Source organism: Diadema antillarum, unplaced genomic scaffold, assembly GCF_040938485.1.
Source record: "Diadema antillarum isolate AM-2024a unplaced genomic scaffold, OU_Dant_1.0 seq00002211_RagTag, whole genome shotgun sequence".
Lineage (NCBI taxonomy): Eukaryota > Metazoa > Echinodermata > Echinoidea > Diadematoida > Diadematidae > Diadema > Diadema antillarum.
This window is the reverse complement of record NW_027272845.1, coordinates 455,861-475,236: the sequence shown is the minus strand read 5'-3', so window position 1 is coordinate 475,236 and position 19,376 is coordinate 455,861. Positions and strand designations below refer to the sequence as shown.

Here is a 19,376-nt window from a genome sequence, read left to right as displayed (position 1 = left end):
CTTATTTTAAAACTGTCTACAAAACTACACTTTGTATTTAAACCTATTGTTTGAATTTAATTGAATTAATTTCTTGTATTTCACAGCAAAATGCAATACATATCACTGAACCAACTAGACTGTTCTATCTCATATTAGAAATTTCTTTTAAAAATTGGTCTTCTGATTTTGTGCATATATCATGAACTAAATCAGTTGATCATGATCATGATCATGATCTTCCACCAAAATGATATATCATGTATGCAGTTAGATTCTATGGTACTGATCTAATAATGAAAAACTGTTAATTTGTTGAGCAAATGTTGCCAGAAGCTGATGGGTAAACCAAATTTTGAAATTGCATAACATCTTAACAGATTTTTAAAATTTTCTCCTACATGATTGTAACTCTCTGAGTGTTACTCTAAACTTTCTGCACTCACTGAATTCATGTGTGTGTGTAGGTGCAACTTCTCCTTTAATTCTATAATAGTCTGTTGCTATATGATGGTTGGACAAAGGCCATGTTGTAACCCCCTTGAATGATTTGGGTCCTGTGACAGATTTGCGAGTGTATTCATTTCCATTGTGCTACAATGTGGATGATAAGGTTGGCATCATTACATATCAGCAAAGTGGATGCACTATTAAAGGGTTCCATTCTGGTGCTTTGGTGCTGATGTTTGTTAGGGTGATGTCATTTAGCAGTTGCAAAATATTGACAAGTTTCTTAGAAACAGAGAGATGTATTGTTTTCAAAGATAGTGTTAAATGTAGACTTAAAAAATCTCAAAGTCTAAAGCTTTTAATTCTTCTTGATATTTAATGTTAACATTTCATAGCCCACAATTTTTTTTTTTCAAAATAGAAATTCTTTCATATTGCAATTTCAAACTTCATTACACTAACACTCACAGCGATGGTAACAGAACTTCCATTCTTGTAAACTGAAAGTTACGTTGTATATTAAAATGATATGATAGTATTGATTCTGACCATTTTTTTATTGAAACCATTGCATAACATGCAGTCATATTGGATTTATAAGACTGAGTCAAACAAGATTAAATGAAATTTATGAGTTTTGAGCTGATGAAGTGCATATAAATTTAAACAAGCCACATATTTTTGAATGAATCTGAAGTTTCAATTCTGATATCAGTCATCCAAAGTAAAACCAGTTGCCTGCAAGATATCGTAATTGGACTCTGGTTTCTGTATGTGATTCATTAATATTGTTTAACAGTGGTGCATTTTACTATGGATAGGTGATCATAAAAAAAAAAAAACTGCAAAGCCATAATTCACCAAGCTACTATGCTTACTGGAATGAGCATAAATCACTAGAATGGATGAATAAAGCTGTCCTTAACACAACCAAGCATAATGTGGGTGACATGATACTACAAACCAATGTTTTGCGATCACTTTTCGTTCAGTGTTCATGTTGGACGTACAATTTGCATGTGCGGATTGATATCTCCAATTGCAGAAGCCGGTGACCCGATATACGCTGTAGAGAGACAAATCCGCGCAAGACATTCATTCATCTTCAATTAACCACAGTGTACAGCTCTCTATCACTCTCACTCTCTCGTTCTGTCTATCTTTCTTCCTCTCTCGCTTCATCTGTATCCTTCTATTTCTCTGCCTCCTCTCTCTCTCCATCCCTCCATCTCTCTCTCTCCTTTGGATTGCCTTTTAACAATGGGTTAAAGCTTGTGAGGTTCAGTATAATACACTCTGCCTTGGTTTGGGGAGAAATAATGCATTGAGCTGGGGGAATCGACACACGTTTGCTCACTGCGCGCAAAGCAAAGATCCATCCACACTGCAGTGCCTTGAATGACGTACAGTGTGTACCCGAGGTGATTAGGAATGGATGAAGCAACGATGTCAGAAGGTCTATTTTTATCGGGGAAGCAACTTTAAGACAGACAGCAGTGGGAAGGAGCGGTGATACATAGGAGGGAGTCGAGATCTGGCTAAATAGTGAGAGCTAGTGAAAGAGGGGGATCGAGAGAGAGAGAGAGAGAGAAGGAGAAAAGGTAGGAGACATATGGAGACTTTTTTTAAGGCAAAGGAGAGCAAGGAGAAATTGAGAGTAATGACTAGATAAGACAGAAAAAGAATAAGAGAGGGAGAGAGAGACAGAGATGAAGGAAAGAAAGACATACATTTTTTATACCCAAATTGAATAAAAAATGAAGTAACAAAACAGATCAAAATGGAGACAAAGATAAATAAATAGTGATGGACAGAATAGGTCAAGCAGGCAGAACAAGAGGGTAGATACAGAAAGACAAAGGAGAGATGGAGAGAGAAAGAAGGATGGAGGGAATAGAGAGAGAGAAGAACAAGAGAGATAGAAAGTCTATTTTAGAGATAGACAGTCTATTTTCGTAATAGAAATGAACAGAAAGATGATGATGATGATGAAGGAGCAAACATGAGGGAAAAGAGAGTGGATACAGAGAGAGAAGAGAAACATATATAGTATCATATATTTATATATTTTATATATGTCCATATACATATATATTGATATATTTTACATGTATGTACGTACATGTATATATATATATATATATTTATATATCTCATATATGTACATATACATATATATGTATATATATATATATATATAGAGAGAGAGAGAGAGAGAGAGAGAGAGAGAGAGAGGGAGATGGAGAAATGGAGAAATGGAGAGAAAGAGTGTGAGAGAGAGAGAGAGAGAGAGAGAAGAGAGAAGAGGAAGGAGAGAGGAAATTGGGAGGAGATTGGAGACAAAAGAAATTAGAAGTAGTGACGTGGGCACCTGCGTATGTGTGCTTTTGGCTTCCCTCTTTCAGAGAAAGACGACCTAACCATCATTGCGTTACAGCTGTGCCCATTCGCTCGACTCAGAAAAAAAAAAAGAGGAAGAGGAACAAAAAAAACAGCAACTAACTTCCAGTTATAGAGAGTCAGGGGAAAGGGAGGGGAGAGAAAAAAAAGCAGCACAAAATTGTTCGAGCGCACGGGCACGAGCGAGTGCAACTGTTGTTCAGTGGCCGGTTGCTAGCGAAACAGTGACGTGAACTTGTCATAAAGCAATCTGCGTTATTTCCACTGTAATAGATGCGTTTCTGTGGGGGTGTTCCTACTGCATCTCCTTAAAGTAAGGAGATATATATATGTGACATAATAATCTCTCATCACCAGGCAACCCATGTGCCCTTATCATAAGCCCCCACTTTTATATTGCTGCAAGGTGAGACAAGGATGAGATATTCAGCAAAGTCTGTTTATGAATATTGATTATTTTTCTTGATAAGGAATAATTCTTCATTTCTTTTTTTAAGAAGCACTATATACATTATATATATTTCTGTTCTGTTTTAAGTGCCATGCTTGTTCCCAAAGGGTAAAACTGTATTCTTAAATTTGCTACAAAGTATGTAGACTCACAGTGCACATCTACATAGTCTTTTTTTTATGCCTCCACCTCAAAGTGTCGCTAGAGCCATTATGTTTTGGGGTTGTTTATCCATCCATCCATCCATCCATCAGTCTGAAATTTATTTTGTAGATAGTGTAACTATAACCATTTGAGGTTCTGTAACCAGAATGCTTACATGCATAGATATTGATTTCACAAATTTTGCGAGAACCAAGATTCATGAAATTAGAATGCACATGAAAGTTCTTCTCCACTTTATGCATTGAATGCCAGTGGCAGTTTGCAAAAATTTCATGCCACAAATGACTGTCGGCTCTAATTCACAAAAATGTTTATGCTGCAAAAAAATATCTTGCTTTACAGCAGTCGTATTGCCTTTGGGATGCATGCACTCAAGGTCAGAGGTCAAGGTTAAATTCACCTAAAAAGTTTCACCATTTCCCCCATATCTTTGCAATGCATGAAGGCATTTGAAAAAAACAAAACTAACTTTAATAGTGTATACATGTACCTGATAAAGGGTTTCTAGGGAAAATTTTGGATCATGGGGTCAAAGGTCAAGAAAAAATGTGAAAATTCCTTCTTTTCTCCATATCAGAAATGACTTTGGTATCGTCATAAAACATCCATAAAATACTTGTCTTGCTTGATAATGATTTTCTGGGAAGTTTTTTGGTCATGTCAAAGGACAAAGTGTTGTTAAAATGCTACAATTACACTATAGATGTAATGCTGAAAGTGCATCACTTGCTCCATACATTGGAAATAGCTCAGTTGATGTACACAATTAGACTTAAATACTTCTGATTCCACACATTTTTTTTTTTTTCTTTTTAGAAAAGATTTTAGCTTTGGGGTCATCAAAGATGAAATGTTAAATTAAAAAAAAAACCCAAAACAAACGGTATTTATTAAAATGATTGATTTCAAGCATTGTCATGGAAATTGGTCTATGAAGATGCATATTATTTGATGGTGATTATTTAGAGAAAGTTATGGGACATGGGGTCAATGATTAATGGTCAATGGTCAAAGTTTTAATGAAACTTTCAAGGCATTGTGTAAAACCCCTCAATGCATTTTGGGATTGTGCCATCAAATTGTCCCATCAAACTTTTCAACATATCATTTCAATTTCTTTCCAATCATACAAAGCTGTCATCTGACATTAATTGATTGATTTGAATTTATTTCCACTTTGTGTTCACAAAAACAAAGAAACAAACATAACCAAACTACACTGATTTTAACAATGATGCAATGACATTTAGTTTAATTACATATCAAAAGGAAGTGGTAGTCAAAATATGGTCAATGGTAATACAGAATACAAGTTAGAACATTGTCAGAATGTACTGTACAGGCCCACAGGGAGAATAATGCCATATAGTAGAGGCAGGCATACAAGTTGCCATAGCAACATTTCTAGTTTATAAAAAAAAGTAAATATATGTCTTCATAGTGTATATTCATATATACACACATATGTGTGTGCATATGTGTGTGTGTGTGTGTGTGTGTGTGTGTGTGTGTGTGTGTGTGTGTGTGTGTGTGTATGTAAATCTGTATTCATTTATTTTTTGGCAGTCAGCTTTGTTTTTCCTTTCGTCAAACCAACCAATCGACTTTGTGATTGAAAGTATCATACGCGGTGTAGCCCAAAATGCCAAGGTTTGACCTGATCGATGTTTTTGTGAGCGGTGCCTCTTCCAGATTTGCACTACAGTGCGAGGCTGCACCTGCCTGTGGTCATGTGGTGGTTCAGCTGCAGGGGTTGCTGACGCGTGCTCTGAAGTCACTTATCGCTTGGGATGATCCACGACAGGGAAATGTGTCTGTGTGTGGGGGGGGGGGGGGGGGGACACAAGAATATATGCAACTGTGTGGGAAGGGATTTTGGTCGATGATTCACTGGAAATTGGTGTTTTTGCTTGTGCAGTCCTTGCAGGGTTTTGGCTTGGTTATAAATCAATTCCTCAAGATACTCTTTTCTGACTTTGTCTCGACATTAGCTATTAAAAACAGGAGGTGTTGGTGAGACAGGATGATTCTGGATGCTTCTGCACACTGATTGGAAAAAAAAATACAAAAAAGAGAACATAAAAAACTAAGAAACCTCAACATGAACAAGATGTACAACACTTTACTATTCACTTGATTCATCAACGTTTGCTCTTTTTTTTTTTGCATTTTTGCATTAAAAAAAAGAGCACAGAATTCAGTAAAGTACACTAGATTTGGGGGGATAGGGGTGGGGTGGGTAGTAGTCACTGAAACTCAAATTATCCGATAGTTTCTCATTCAAAAGAAATATAAGAAGATACTACTATTTTTCTCAATAAACCATAACTGTCGATGGTTAAATCTCAAAACAATTTCAATAAAACTATTGTTCACATTTTGTATGTTTTAACAATACATTCCGCTGATTATACTGATTGACATTTTTACATTCATTCAAGTGTTTCTATCCCTACCTCACATTTTAGGACTATTTTAAACATTAGAGCTGGGTTTTTTTTTTGTTTCATCTGCAAATGGTAAATAATGCCTTTAAGAATGTCTTATTTTTAAAGAGTATTCCTCCTTGACCATATATCTGACCACTGTCATTTCTTAAGTCTATTGACCACTCCTGGCCGTGCTCACCACAATTGCATCTAAATCGTGCACACTTTTGCACTGAGCATAGCAAAATGAATGGTAATGGTCAGAGCGTTTTGCGCATACACGATTCGGTCATCGGTCGGCTCTCTGGGGAGAAGCCTCCGTGAGGAGGTCATCGCCTAGTTGCCACGGCAACATGATACCTTGCATCTCGTGCAGAATAGGGCCACTGCCAGATGATTGAAGAATAAGTAAAAAAGTATGATATGAGTGATATGAGTGATATGAGTGATATGAGTGAGGGAAAGGTGGGGCCAGGAAGGGAAGGGAAAGAGTGAAGGAGATGAAGGAAGAGAGAAAAAAAAAAGAAGATAGAAGGAAGATGAGAATGTAAAAAAGAAAAGAAAAAAAAAGGAAGGGAGGAATATAAAGTAACAAGCGAAATAGAGAGAGGAAATGAGAGTAACAAAATGAAAAAAATGAGAATATAGACCATTGGATAGAGCTAAGAATAGAAGATATGATTGTGTATATAATTTTGTATGTATTAATATATTTGTATTTAATGTATCTTTACAGAGAGAGGGAGAGAATATTTCGCTTCATCTATTCCATTTTTGTCATTCCAGTAGTGATTTGTGTGTATATTGTGCTTCATCACTTTCGGAGGAAAAGACAACTTTTCTCTTTGCAACAAAATTCTGACAAATCGAAGTACTGCCAGCATAACTAGCAACACTATGCAGATTTTTCTGTCAAATCCACAAGCATTTTTTTTTTCCTGTTATCAATGATCAAGATATGAAACTTCCTGTTTACTGGTAACAGATCTGAGGAATGATTTATGGCACTGAAGAAGCGATGGAAGATGACCCAATGGAGAGAAGAACATTGTAGAAATTTCCGTTGCTGGTGGGTCAGAAGTTTTCAGCTTGCGCAGTCTTGACGAGTGAAGAAATGGAGTTACAGTATATCAAGATTTTGGCAATGTTTCTCTCTCTTGCTGTTTTTTGAATATCCGTGGCTGTGGATTTGTAGCTTTCTCGGGTTCTGTATGGACGGACCGATGGGAGACTCGGGAGGCTGAATGAAGAGGTTGGTGAGGATATTGGGAGCCAGAAGAAGCACCCTGAAGGACAACTTACCCCGTCACTCAATGATGGATAGAGGTGTTCGATTTCCTCCGCCTCGAGAGATGCTTACGCCAAGAGGAGTTTAGTGGGATGTGTGTTTGTGGGGGGGGGGGGGAGGGGAGGCAAAGGGAGGGGGGCTGACAAGTAGAGAAGAGAGAGAAGAAGAGGATATAATACTAGTTTAGAGTTTTTGTTGTTGTTTTTTAATGGGGGTGGGGGAGGAGGGTGAAAGAGATGAAGAAAGATGTCATGAACTTTCGGGAGTTGGCCAGGCATTGATGACGACGACGGTGTGATTGCGCAGTGGAAAGAGGAGAAGGCGAGATCAAGGGGAATTTCTGGAGATTAGCTGGGGTTATGAGAAAGGCTACACCCAGCCAAGTCATTTGAGCATGTGGGAATAGAATGGAGAAAAAGGAAGGTAATTCCATTAGGTGAGATGTGTGGATACGGTGACAAATATTGAAAAGATGGGAAGGCATTATATGTCTTCATTTAACATGTCTGCATAGATGAGTGAATAAAATGAGGAATGTATTGATTGATAGATAGAAAGAGAGGGACTGAAGAGGTAGCTGGACTGATTCATATTAAAGTATATTTAGAAAAATGAAAAAATATGAGTAGATACAAAGAGAAAATATAAAGAAGAGTTTGACTGATTGTTGAAAGAAGCTGTTATTTTTGCATACAGAGATAGTAGCAAATGAGGACGTCACAGACATTTTCATGGGATGTTGTTTTTCGTGAATTGACACCGAGGCTATCGTAACTGCGCTATTACCCTAGTGCATGGCAACATTTTCATGGGTTGTTAAATTCACGGCCTAACTGTGATTCGCAAAAGTTGCGAAAATTTAGCCTTTGCGAAAATTTAGCCTTTGCGAAAATAACACTTCATGAAGTATTTAAATGTTTCCAAGGGGGTAAAGTTATCCACTCGCAATCTATGAAGAAGCTTCTGGTATCCTTCCCAAAAAGGGAGAAAATTGAAGGACGGGCTTGTCAAACTCTTTGTAAAAGGCGATGATTATAATTTTGAAACACATTGCTGTAAATCATAGTCTCACTTATAGTGCCAACAATATTTCGCTTGCCATTAATTTTGCTTTTTTGTATTTGTTTTGTTTGTTTTCTTTGTTGATAGGCTCAATGCACATCTTATGCTTTTTACTCATCTTACCCTGCAGAAAATTCTGCAGAAAATTCTGGACACATTTCCAACCTTTCTGCACAGAACGCCGGGGAATCCACACAGTATATGACAAGGCCAGTATTGGAGGAGACCAGAATATAAATCTGAATCGATTTCTGTTTTTTGGGGCTTGTTGTGTTTTGTTTTTGCTTCCTCGCGAGGATTTGTTCCCATGTGAAATTGTGAAAACGAGTAAATGTAAACAAAATGCAAATGACTTGAAAATATACTGTAGACAGATATCTGCATCTATACGCGTCCCCTCTGCTCACATGCTTGTGCGGCTTTGGCGTTGGCATGTGTACTAATAAACTCCTATTCCAGTCAATATCCTTATGAAGAAGGCTTTGTTTTTATATCAGCAGTAATGAAAAAAACAACAACAAAAGAACTGAAATAAGCTCATTTCCTCCCTGGGGCACACTCATTTTTTTCCTTGTAAAGATTCTAGTAGATTTTGTTCGTTCTGGTTCAACAGAGCCAGAATATTACCAGCGTGCTGATCAAATCTTGCGGTGTTCTTAAGTCATAAGGTTACCCTTCTATATAAGATTAAAAGCATTTGAGATACTTTTTTCTTGGCATTCTTGTGCCATTCTTTGAGGATTTGCATTGTAATTTGTTGAAACTGCTCTCATCTTGTATTAATGATGATGAATTCTTCAAAGACATACCTCCACCTTGAAGGTGAACAAACAACACCACCAAAAAACTATTGACCAAGTCATTTTTTCCTTCTGCTCTTTTCCAATGTTACAAGGACATTTTCGTTCCATTTCCAACAAACAACTCATTACTGGCATAATTTAAACCTCTGTGGCACAAATAATTATTGATGAATCAAAGATCAAAGCAAAAAAAAAAAGTGTCTTTGTCCACATTCTTTAGTTAATCAATTGGAATTCCACCAGATCAGTACAATTAAAGGACTTACTGTATGCAAAATTTCATTTTTTTTTCTCTCTTTGATGTTAGAATTCCATAAGAAACACAGTCAGCATACCATCGTTTTAAAGTTGTGCTTAACTGTAAGATCATCTTAAACCTTTGTGAAACACCCTTTAATAGTGTCATTATCGTGAAACCACTGCCATTCTGTTTGTCTCATTTTACTCTCTATTGGTGTAGATTTACACTTGAAAGGTTTTATCACTTCCCTTTTTGGGGCATCTATGGGCCTCAGTCAGCAGCACATCTACAAAATGTACCTCGCAATCTACTGACTTGGGTTCAGTTCCCATTGAGTCTTGCTGAGCAATGTTGTGTGTCATCATGCCATCCCCTCTTGTAAGAGTAAAAACACTGTCCGTCTGATGAGACATTGATGGAGGTCCCTTGTGTGAGGGAGTTGTGACTCGTGCACGTGAAAGACCTCGCTTCATTTGTTCATCGCAAAGAGCAGGGTGCTAACCTGGTGAAGTGGTCCCCCTACCCACCCACACTGTAAAGTGGGGGAACGATGCTCACCTCTCATGGTTCATCCTGGGTGATGACTACCAATAGTCAACAAACGGTATCAACCAGGTACATTGTGTCATATGAAGAAGAGAAAGAATGCGTTCGAGCGCTCTCATACAGCTTACCTCACTGTACTGTACCTGCACCAGAAGAGCGCTTGAACGCTTCTGAAGGTTGCCATAACATACTATACCGAGCCAAAAGTGGACCACTTCCCAGTGTGCTGAAAGTGTATCATAAATGTACGAGAAGTCGGCATGAGAAGAATGCACGTAACACGCACATACATCATAATGCAAAGAGTTGATTCTCTATGATCAGGACATGTATAAGGTGGTATAAGTGTGCCAGGGGCATGACCCTGCTGCTACAAAACTTGTGACCCCCTCTAAAAACCACGCTTTCTCCACACAGCGCTCGAATGCTTCAAATATTGCATGGTGTAGTACGGTACTGTAAAAGTGGAAATTTTTGCAGTGTTGAAATTTTCGCGCATTTCGCGCAACCAGAAACTAGCGTGAAAATAAAAGCACGCGAATATTTTTGCTTGCCATACATGAATGTTCCTGTGTGTGATGTCTTGATTCCGCAAATTTAAAAACACACGAAACTCTTCTTACCCGGCCAAGCGCGAAAAATTAGTGGCGCAAAAATATCCACTTTTACAGTATTTATGTGGTTGGTTCTCTTCGGGTCACTTTTGACTGCTCAAACACGGCCGAAGACTGCCCTTTTGAACAGTTATTGATTGATTTTTTTTTCACTACCCTGTTGTGCAACTAGTGTATCCAATGGACGTGAATACCAATCCTGTTCATTGAGAACCAGGGGGTTAATGGCTCCATTTATCATTAATAGGGTATTGATTAGCTGATATAAACCACCTTTTTATTAACCTTTTGAAGATAGTAATGCTCACTCATTATCCTTCTTAAAGGTGTGATTAGATACTGAAAAGGGTATGGAGAGTGCCAATTTTGTATCTTATTGAACAAGAAGGATGTTAAATGCAAGTGCTTTTCAAGGTTTTTGCTACAATGAGTACCTTGTGGTAATTTCTGCTGCTCTCTCTAAAACAACCAGGCAATACACACACACACACACACACACACACACACACACACACACACACATGCACACACAAATCATAGTCATCACATGCACTGTTTGTTTCCATGCCAACATCTTGACATGGGTACTAAGTACGAGAAAACGTGGCAATATATTTTTGATCTTTGTTGCCCGATTGGGCCGCCAAATGATGTGCTTTTTGAAAGTTTGGTGGCGTGACATCAATTTTTAATGGCATGGGCCACTGGGCTACCAACAGTGGTGAGCCCTTATACATGTACACACACATGGTGTGTACATTGTGTATTAAAAATATGTGACACTGCACCTCAAAACAAACAAAAAGTCACCAGACATGAATTTTTAGTTAAGACCATATTCTGAAAGAGCAGACTTTAAGCTTTAAAATGATGTATAACTCAAATCAAATGGACTCTCCTAACCTATCTAAGTATTGGAAAGAAAGCACAAACTCAGGAAAAGTGTGAACTGAGAAAAGAGGCTCTGAAGTACAGTGTCTATTCAAGCGCTTAATCTTTACCAGACAGTGCTGGCTGTGCGATGAATGGGACAAAAAACAGGAAGTAAACCACCAGAGTAACAACAATGAAGAGATTATCAGATTAGACTGAAATTAAGCATGCCTCATTAATACATTCTGTCCATAAGTAACGCCAACTTTCAAAGCAGTAGCACTATTCTTTCAAAAGTTATTAGAGTTGAAAGTGAAGAGTGTGGACAAGGTTTTTCAGAAATGAAAAAGGTGATAAGCACAATCAGGGTATGCAATCATGACTTTCTCACTTTAAAAAATTGTAACTTCTAAAAGAATGCACCAACTGACTTAAAAATTTACATGCAGCATGCTAAGACATCAGTAATCACATGTGGTAAGACAATAGCTAATTTCTTCTCATTTACTGTTAATTATTAAAGATTACCAAAAAGTCCCCCCAAACCCACGTAATGCGTCAAAAAAAGCGTTTTACAACTTACGTAAAATCAAGATTTGAGGTCCATATTTTAAGTCTACCCCTATGTGTTTGGTATCAAATTAATGGATTTTTTCCTGGCATTGCTTGCATGCAATAAAAAACAGTGGTTCTTTCAGGTGGAGAAAGTTATAAGGTCTGAAGTCCCATCCTGGTAGGAGTGTAATGCTGGCTTATTTTTGTGACATTGTGACCTTTTAACCCATGCTGTACAGCTATACATGGAGAAACAGCTTATTTTTCTGCTTTTCCTGAAAGTACTGAAGACACACTACAATATGGTGCGCTGTTTGCCAATAAATGTTCAGCCAGTTTTGAGTTTTGAGCCATTTTCAAATGCTGAGGAAAATAAGTGCAGCCGTTTTTCAGTATTTTCAGCGAGGTATATCCTAATTTGACTACTTTAAAGAATCTTTTCCCCTTATTGAATATCCTTGTTTTTTTTAACTATGAATTGTACATATGTAGAAATCTATTGTGTGAAAATTTTAGCAAATTTGAGCAATAGGAACTTATTTTTTTATATTTTTACAGATTGCTTAGCATAAAAAAGTGCGATACACGCCCATGTTATACTGCATGAAGGGCATATGATAAGTGTTCAGTGCTCATATTTCAATGCTTGTTCAATTTCTAAAGATATCATAAGCAAAAACATAGTATTTTGGCTTAATATGTCATTGTTTGAGTGTCACAGCTTGGATATCAACTCAAGTCATCATAAATCTCACATTCATTCTTCTATCTGTGTTTACAAATATGAGAATTGATCCAAACACTGTTCGCACATTCAAGGTCAAACTGTACAGATAATTTTTTGATGAAAAATATCGTATCTTCCAAAGTACCAGCCCTAATTTCATAAAAATTTGTAATAATGGCCACTATATGTCTGTTACCTATTCCTGAAAGTTTCGCCTCTTCACTCTTTGGCAAAAGTGAAATATGATAAAATATGTACAAGTGGTTTTATTTGAATTCAAAATAATGCCTACAAAATTGATCATCCATTTCGAGAAGTGAAAATATGAAATTTATTCATATTTTGTGATATGTCATGGCTATGTGCTGGTGGTGAATGAAAGGGATATTTATCAGGAATATCTAACAGCAATATCAGATGAAAAAAACATTCTCCTTTTTTTAAATGAATTTTTCCAATATATTAGTCATTTCAATGTAATTCGACACCCCTAATTTAAATGCTAATTTATGCGCAGTTTAATGCAACATTTTGACTCTTTCTTTACATGAAATGAAAATTTGAACACTCAGCTACAACAATCAACAAAAAAAGCATTTTCACCAAGTTTTTTCATTTTTGCCCTGTTACACAATTGCATACCCTGATTGTGCTATTGACCAAAAGGGAACTCTAAAAACACCTAATCACACTATTCTACCAAAAATGTTCGAGATGAAGTGCTAAAAAAACACACTTTCCTGCCCGTTTTATGAAACCAAATTTTAGCATAATGTAAAAGAAGACCTGCGCGACTTTATGTTCGTTTTGAGGTGCACGGTCACATACATGTATATACTTGCATGTAATGGATAACATTAATACAATCTACAGAGGTTGAGTGCCCTAGTACCAACATTGAATCTGCACAACGTATGCTAGGTCTCCTTGTTTGTTTTGCAAGTTTACAGACCACCATGTACCTTTAAGAGAGTAGTTTGCTGTTATGCCTGTGTTGTATGGTTGTGGGCGGCAGCCCTAGGACTTGGACAGGCCCTTTTCAGGGCCACACACTTACCCTAGAAAGAATACGTGGTGCACCGTGAAACCTTCTACCACCCAACAGCCCTACATTTAGCTCTGTTCATTTTTTTTTATAGAATACTTAAACTGACTGTTCGCATAGTTCTCTGTCTATTTTGGGCAGTTAGTTTGAATAATCTGGGCTCATCTGTCTGGGGGTGAATTGCCCTCATTAGAGACGCTTCCGTGGCACGTATTCAAGATGGCGCCTTGCGTAGGCGAAGAGATACATAAATATCAAACAAATATCAAACAAAATCAATAATAGAATATGCCCTCCAAGATAATATTCTTAGAACTATTTCTAGATATATTTTCTAGTTTCTTTGCTAGGTACACTATGAAGGACAAAAAGATGCACATAAACGCACATGCAAATGTATTTTAGTCCTGGTGTGTTGTGGGATTTCAGTAGTTGAGCCGTGATCATGTGGAATAAAACCAGTCGTATCAAGCGCAGTCCTTAAAAGGGTTGAGTAAAAGAGGTATGCGGAGTAAATTGATTGCAGATGGGTCGGGGGGGGGGGGGTGATGGGGAGGCAAACACTTCTATTATGAGCCAGTTTTTCCAGTTTGTTGACCCAATTTCATGAACCCTTACCTTTACTCAACCAGCACTCTCTTGTTAGAAGATTTGAAAATGAAGTAAATGTAGATATGCGCTGGCATTACTTACGATGGCAAGGAAAAAAAGGAAAAATAAAATATTTTTATCAGTTTTACCTGCTTTACACCTTTTGGCATTTCATTAAAAAAACAATAATCGGCTAGCACCAAATCTCACTGTATTTGTGCCTCTGCATATTTATCTATTCCACTTATTTCTTTTCTTTCCTAGTTGATCTCTGTAAAGTTTGTGCTGATCCTTTGATCTTTTTGATTCTTCTTAAATGTGCTATCGATGATAGTTTGCATTTTCTCTGTCTCTGCTCTTGTGCATTGACATTATTGTGTTGTCCCTCTCTTTCTGTGACTCTCCTGTGAACATATCTTCTTTATCTTTATGTGGTGCTAACAATAGGCCCATTTGTGTAACCACTGGTAGTTGGATTTATTTGTGTCATGATTTGAATTGCACCACAATAAGTGCTTTCTTTTTATTTGTGTGGACATTACAGTCTTGAATATCGGTCAGATTCAATTCATGATCCATGCACCACTAAAAAGTGTGACGCTTCCGAAATAGTTGTATTTTTTTTTCTGAAGAATGGCCATTATTTGCTGCCCAAAGTGTCTATGAGCAGTGTGCAAAATCATATTAGGAAACTAATTGTGACCCGCTACAACAAAATGATCCTAAAGTCGGGCGAGGTCGATTATTTGAAAATTGCATGACACAATTTCCTAATCTTTCTGCTTTAAATTGATATATAACATGTCTTATAAAAATAATCGGCTACGGAGATATTGATGTTTAAAAGAGCGCCTGTCAAGACGTCTGGGAAATCCCTGTTTCGAGAAAAGCGCCCTAAAAGTTCTCCTTGCGACGCAATCACAATCAAGAGACACGCAAGTCAGTATTCACCTCCGGACAATAGAAGTTAAGCCTTAGTAACCCCCGTAATGCTCATTCAAACACAGCGACGGCGGTCTCCTCACCGACCAATCAGTGACCAGGATGTCAGGAGAAGCGGCTAGGCATAGCGCAACCCGCCCGCATGCACCAGTCGACTGGGCAGTGTGCGAGCTTCACGCTTCGGTTAGCGGCAAGCAGCAAACTGACCAATGAGATCACTCTGGTCGTTGTTAGGGGCGGAGCCTATGTGTGGCGCTCAATCCAAATGTTCGAACCAGTTTCTGCTTCGTTGAAACGCCAAAAAAACATGGCCCAGAAAAACGCTATTTTTTGGTCTTTCCTTTCATCATTTTGCTTCAAAATTTCGACAGATGATAGAAGACATGTCAGACTCTAATAATATGTCAAATTCAGAAAAGTTTTGACCAATTTTGATGCTCTAACTTCAAACTCGATTTTCACGGCTTCGACCTTGCGCGACTTTAGGACCATTTTGTTGTAGCGGGTCACAATTGTCAATGTATAGAGATTACCTAATCCAGTGCTGCACACTAGCACTGGTCCAACGGTCCAGGACCAGTAAAAATCACTGTCGGACCAGTAACTTTTTTTTTTTTTTTTCAGAAACGGACCAGTAAAAAATGGAAAAACTGGGTTCCTACTGATCCGACAGACAGGTAGGACCAGTAGAAAAAATAGGTTAGTGCGCTGCCCTGCCTAATTTCCATGATCCAAATGTTGTGTGCTGCCATGGCTTTCCTATTGGTCTGAAGAACATTGCTACACGTGAGTGGGCTTGCTACAGTACCTTCACAACTGGGTCAAGTCAGGGAAGATCAGTGAATCCTGGTAAAAGAGCTCTGCAAGTTAAGCCAAGCTCTTTAAGTTATTACCTAAAGTATATAAGTTAAGTACCTGTGCTCTCAAAGGGTTAAGGTTAGATATCTCCCTCTCTCTTTCTCTCTCTCTAGAGCTCTCCATCATTTCGTCGGGTGCCCGTGCATTGGCCGCTAACGCAATACAAATTGTATTGCGTTAGCGGCCAATGCACGGGCACCCGACGATTTGCTCCCTCTGTACTCTTTTTCTCTTGTCCCTTTGTCTAAAAGTATCTATCTGTTTGTTTGTTTGGTGTCTGTTTGTGTGTTGTCTGAGTATGTGTTTGTTTTTTTCTCTGTGTGTCTGTATCAGTTACGTATCTGGCCATCCCCCCCCCCCTTCCTTCTATTATTCAGTCTCATGCTCACACACACACACACACACACACACACACACACACACTTTTTTGTTTTTCAATAATCTTTATTTGATTTCTATGATTTCACATGACAAAAACATTCATCTTGAATGTATAAACTCAATATACAATCAGCAATGTTTGATTAGAAAAGAGAAAGAAAAAAAAACCCTACACACACATACACACTACATTAGGTGTTTTCACATCAGCCCGATGTTTCGAAATAGCGCGCTATTTTCTGACTTGGGAAATTAACCCGATAACAAAATAACGCGCTATTTGATAATGTGAACACAAATTAGTGCGCTAATTGTATCGCTCTGATCGAGAAAATTTCTCGAGTCCAACTCGGGAAATTTCTGAAATAGCGGGATAGTACCGCGCTATTTGATAATGTGAAAACGACTCGAGAAATTAGCGCGATGCATCCCATCATGCCTAGCGTGTGTGACTCGATCGATCCAGGCAAACTGCACACAAATCATGAGGAATTTTTGAGAGGGCACACACATTACTGATGCTGTTTGCACATACTCAGCTGTCGAATTAGCTCGAAAAAAATTTGGGCTAATTCTCGTCGGGCTGATGTGAATAAGAAATAAAATAGCGCTCTAATTCGCAATCGCAAAAAATATCTCGAGCTTGGACTTTTATCGGGCTGATGTGAAAACGCCTAATGTTCATGTTTTTCTTTCTTTTCTTTTCTTTTTTGTAATGCAGAAAACACTTGCCACCATCCTGGAGCCGTACCAGATGGAGTATGTCGACCCCCGGGTGGAGGCGTTGGAGAAGGAGGTGGAGCGGGAGCGGCAGCTAGAGGCCCTGGAGGAGATGGCCCGCCAGTACCGGACCCTCTTCCCAGGCCCTAGAGGCCACGCCTTAATCCAGGCGGGTAGGGTAAGTATTAAGGGTGAGTGCATATCATGCACTCTCCAGCCCATTACACACACAGTGCTTGGCAACCACACATAAATTATACATGTACATGTAGCCCCAGGTCAGACCAACTCAATCGACTCGCGACTTGACTGCACTTTTGTAGTGTTGATTCTAGGGTGAATAGCAGTGATTAGATGATGGGGTGTAATGAAGTTTGAAGTTCAGAAGGGGTCTGCAGAATACAGTGAAACGTGATATTTTGTTATCATTCATTTGACCATAGAAAGTAAGGTATTGTGAACAGCAGTCTTGATCATACAACAGTATTCTATGGTCAATGGATGTTCAGTCCCTGTTGTATAATGGATTGTGGTCACTAATCAAGCGAGGGGGTTGCCCAGGGTAGGCAGATTTTCTGCTCCGGCGACGATGCGTCTCACACACTTAGACAATGTCATTTGTGATGGTTCACATATATCAAGATCTGGTGAACTTTTTGTGGACTTTTTTCACCTGCAGACATGAGATTTTTTTTTTTTTTCTATGCATTTGTTTAAAAAGCACTGTCGCTTCGACATCATCCCACTATTGTATTCTTTCTTTTCTGGCTTGCTAATCTAAATAAAAACCCAACCCAGGAGCCAGAGCAAACACGGGTGTATTATGACGACCAAAACCAGGCAGCTAGGGGGGACAGGGGCCAGAATGCTGAGCAGTTGATAGAAGAGTACGTGCAAGCTATTGAAAATTCAGCCAACAATGCTGAGATGGAGGAGGAGGAGAAAGTCAATTGGCTGTACCAAGAGTACTACCAGAAGTACCTGGATTTGCTGGAGCAGTACAGAGTCATGGAGGAAGCAGCGAAAAATGGGTAAGGGTCACTCTCTGTCCTATACAATTAATATTTTGAGAGTTAGTGCCAGCAGCTCTAGGATAAGAGGAAATGGAATAAGAATCTCTTTTTCTTTTTTTTTTTGCAAAAACTTCTCCAATTAAGTTTTTCTTTTGATATTATCATTATTGTGTAGTTTACCATAATGATGGAGCATATTTCTTCTTTTTTTTTTCATTCTTTTCTTGTGGTTGTGGCAAGGGCCTGGATGAATTATGTTGAGTTTTATATTTATTTTTTAGATGGATGAACTAAGGATGTAGCGAAACATGTAAAGCACATGAAGTTTGTTTTTTGAAAAAAGTTAACATTCATCAAAAAGTAATGGACAAAAAGTGTTTTTGTGTTTGTTTGTGTACAAATGTGTGTCTGTGCAATGTAGGTATGTACAGTATGTTTGTATGTATACAAGTGTTTCTATGTATGATTTGTGTGTATGAATATATGTCTGTATTATGTGCATATCGTCGCTGGGGTGACAAGACCTTGTATCTGAAATTTTGGTGAAAATGACATTTTTGGATTAATTGTCAGATAATCAGTTGAGTGTCTAAATCCTAGCTGTCTAGCTGAATGTCTATCCCATTGGATACAGTGCTTTGGCTGCCATGTTATTTTGCTCTCCTGAACATTTGATATTTTGTAGATACGAGGTCTTGTTGCCCCAGCGACGATATAAAAAGCTCTATATTGCCCCAGGGATGACAAAAGACGTTGTATCTTAAAATCATGAATTTTTAGGATAGCACAAAAAAAAAACCCAACAACAACTTCTTATCATTTTGCAACATCAATGTTGGCGTCAAATAATATAGAAATGTCGTTATTGATGACATCAATAATTGTTCTGTTTTCAAATCCGTCTTTTTGATATTCAAAGTTGAGTTAGGAGGGTTTTTTTTTATGCCTGTAGAGATAGTAGGTCTTGTCACCCCAGGGATAACATGAAACACAATTTATGTACATCCTTCTCTTCTTGATGTCAGAAGTTTTTAATCAAGAAGTCCTTTAGATTAGGTTCAAGATTTTGCAAAATTATAGCAAAGCAAAGTTTAGTTTTATGATTTGTTTGCTAGCACCAATGCATCATCAATTCTTCGCGTGTGTACAATGGGAGTCTGTAAAGATGGCATCAAAGCAGAAGACAGAAGCATCGATGAAATGCTTTTTTTACTTCTGTTGTGGATGCTGTGAGCACCGACAT

General features: G+C 38.1%; 1 protein-coding gene across 1 annotated transcript in view; it reads left to right on the top strand.

The window, feature by feature from the left end:
* The window catches only part of LOC139714257 (uncharacterized), a gene marked incomplete at its 5' end in the record, with an annotated part of 135,579 nt that overhangs the window by 18,703 nt on the left and 97,500 nt on the right, over window positions 1–19,376 (top strand). Inside the window, 2 exons of the mRNA XM_071625972.1 lie at window positions 17,122–17,298; window positions 17,919–18,151. Of these exons, the coding sequence (XP_071482073.1) occupies window positions 17,122–17,298; window positions 17,919–18,151 (410 nt within the window). The remainder of the gene's footprint in view (window positions 1–17,121; window positions 17,299–17,918; window positions 18,152–19,376) is intronic.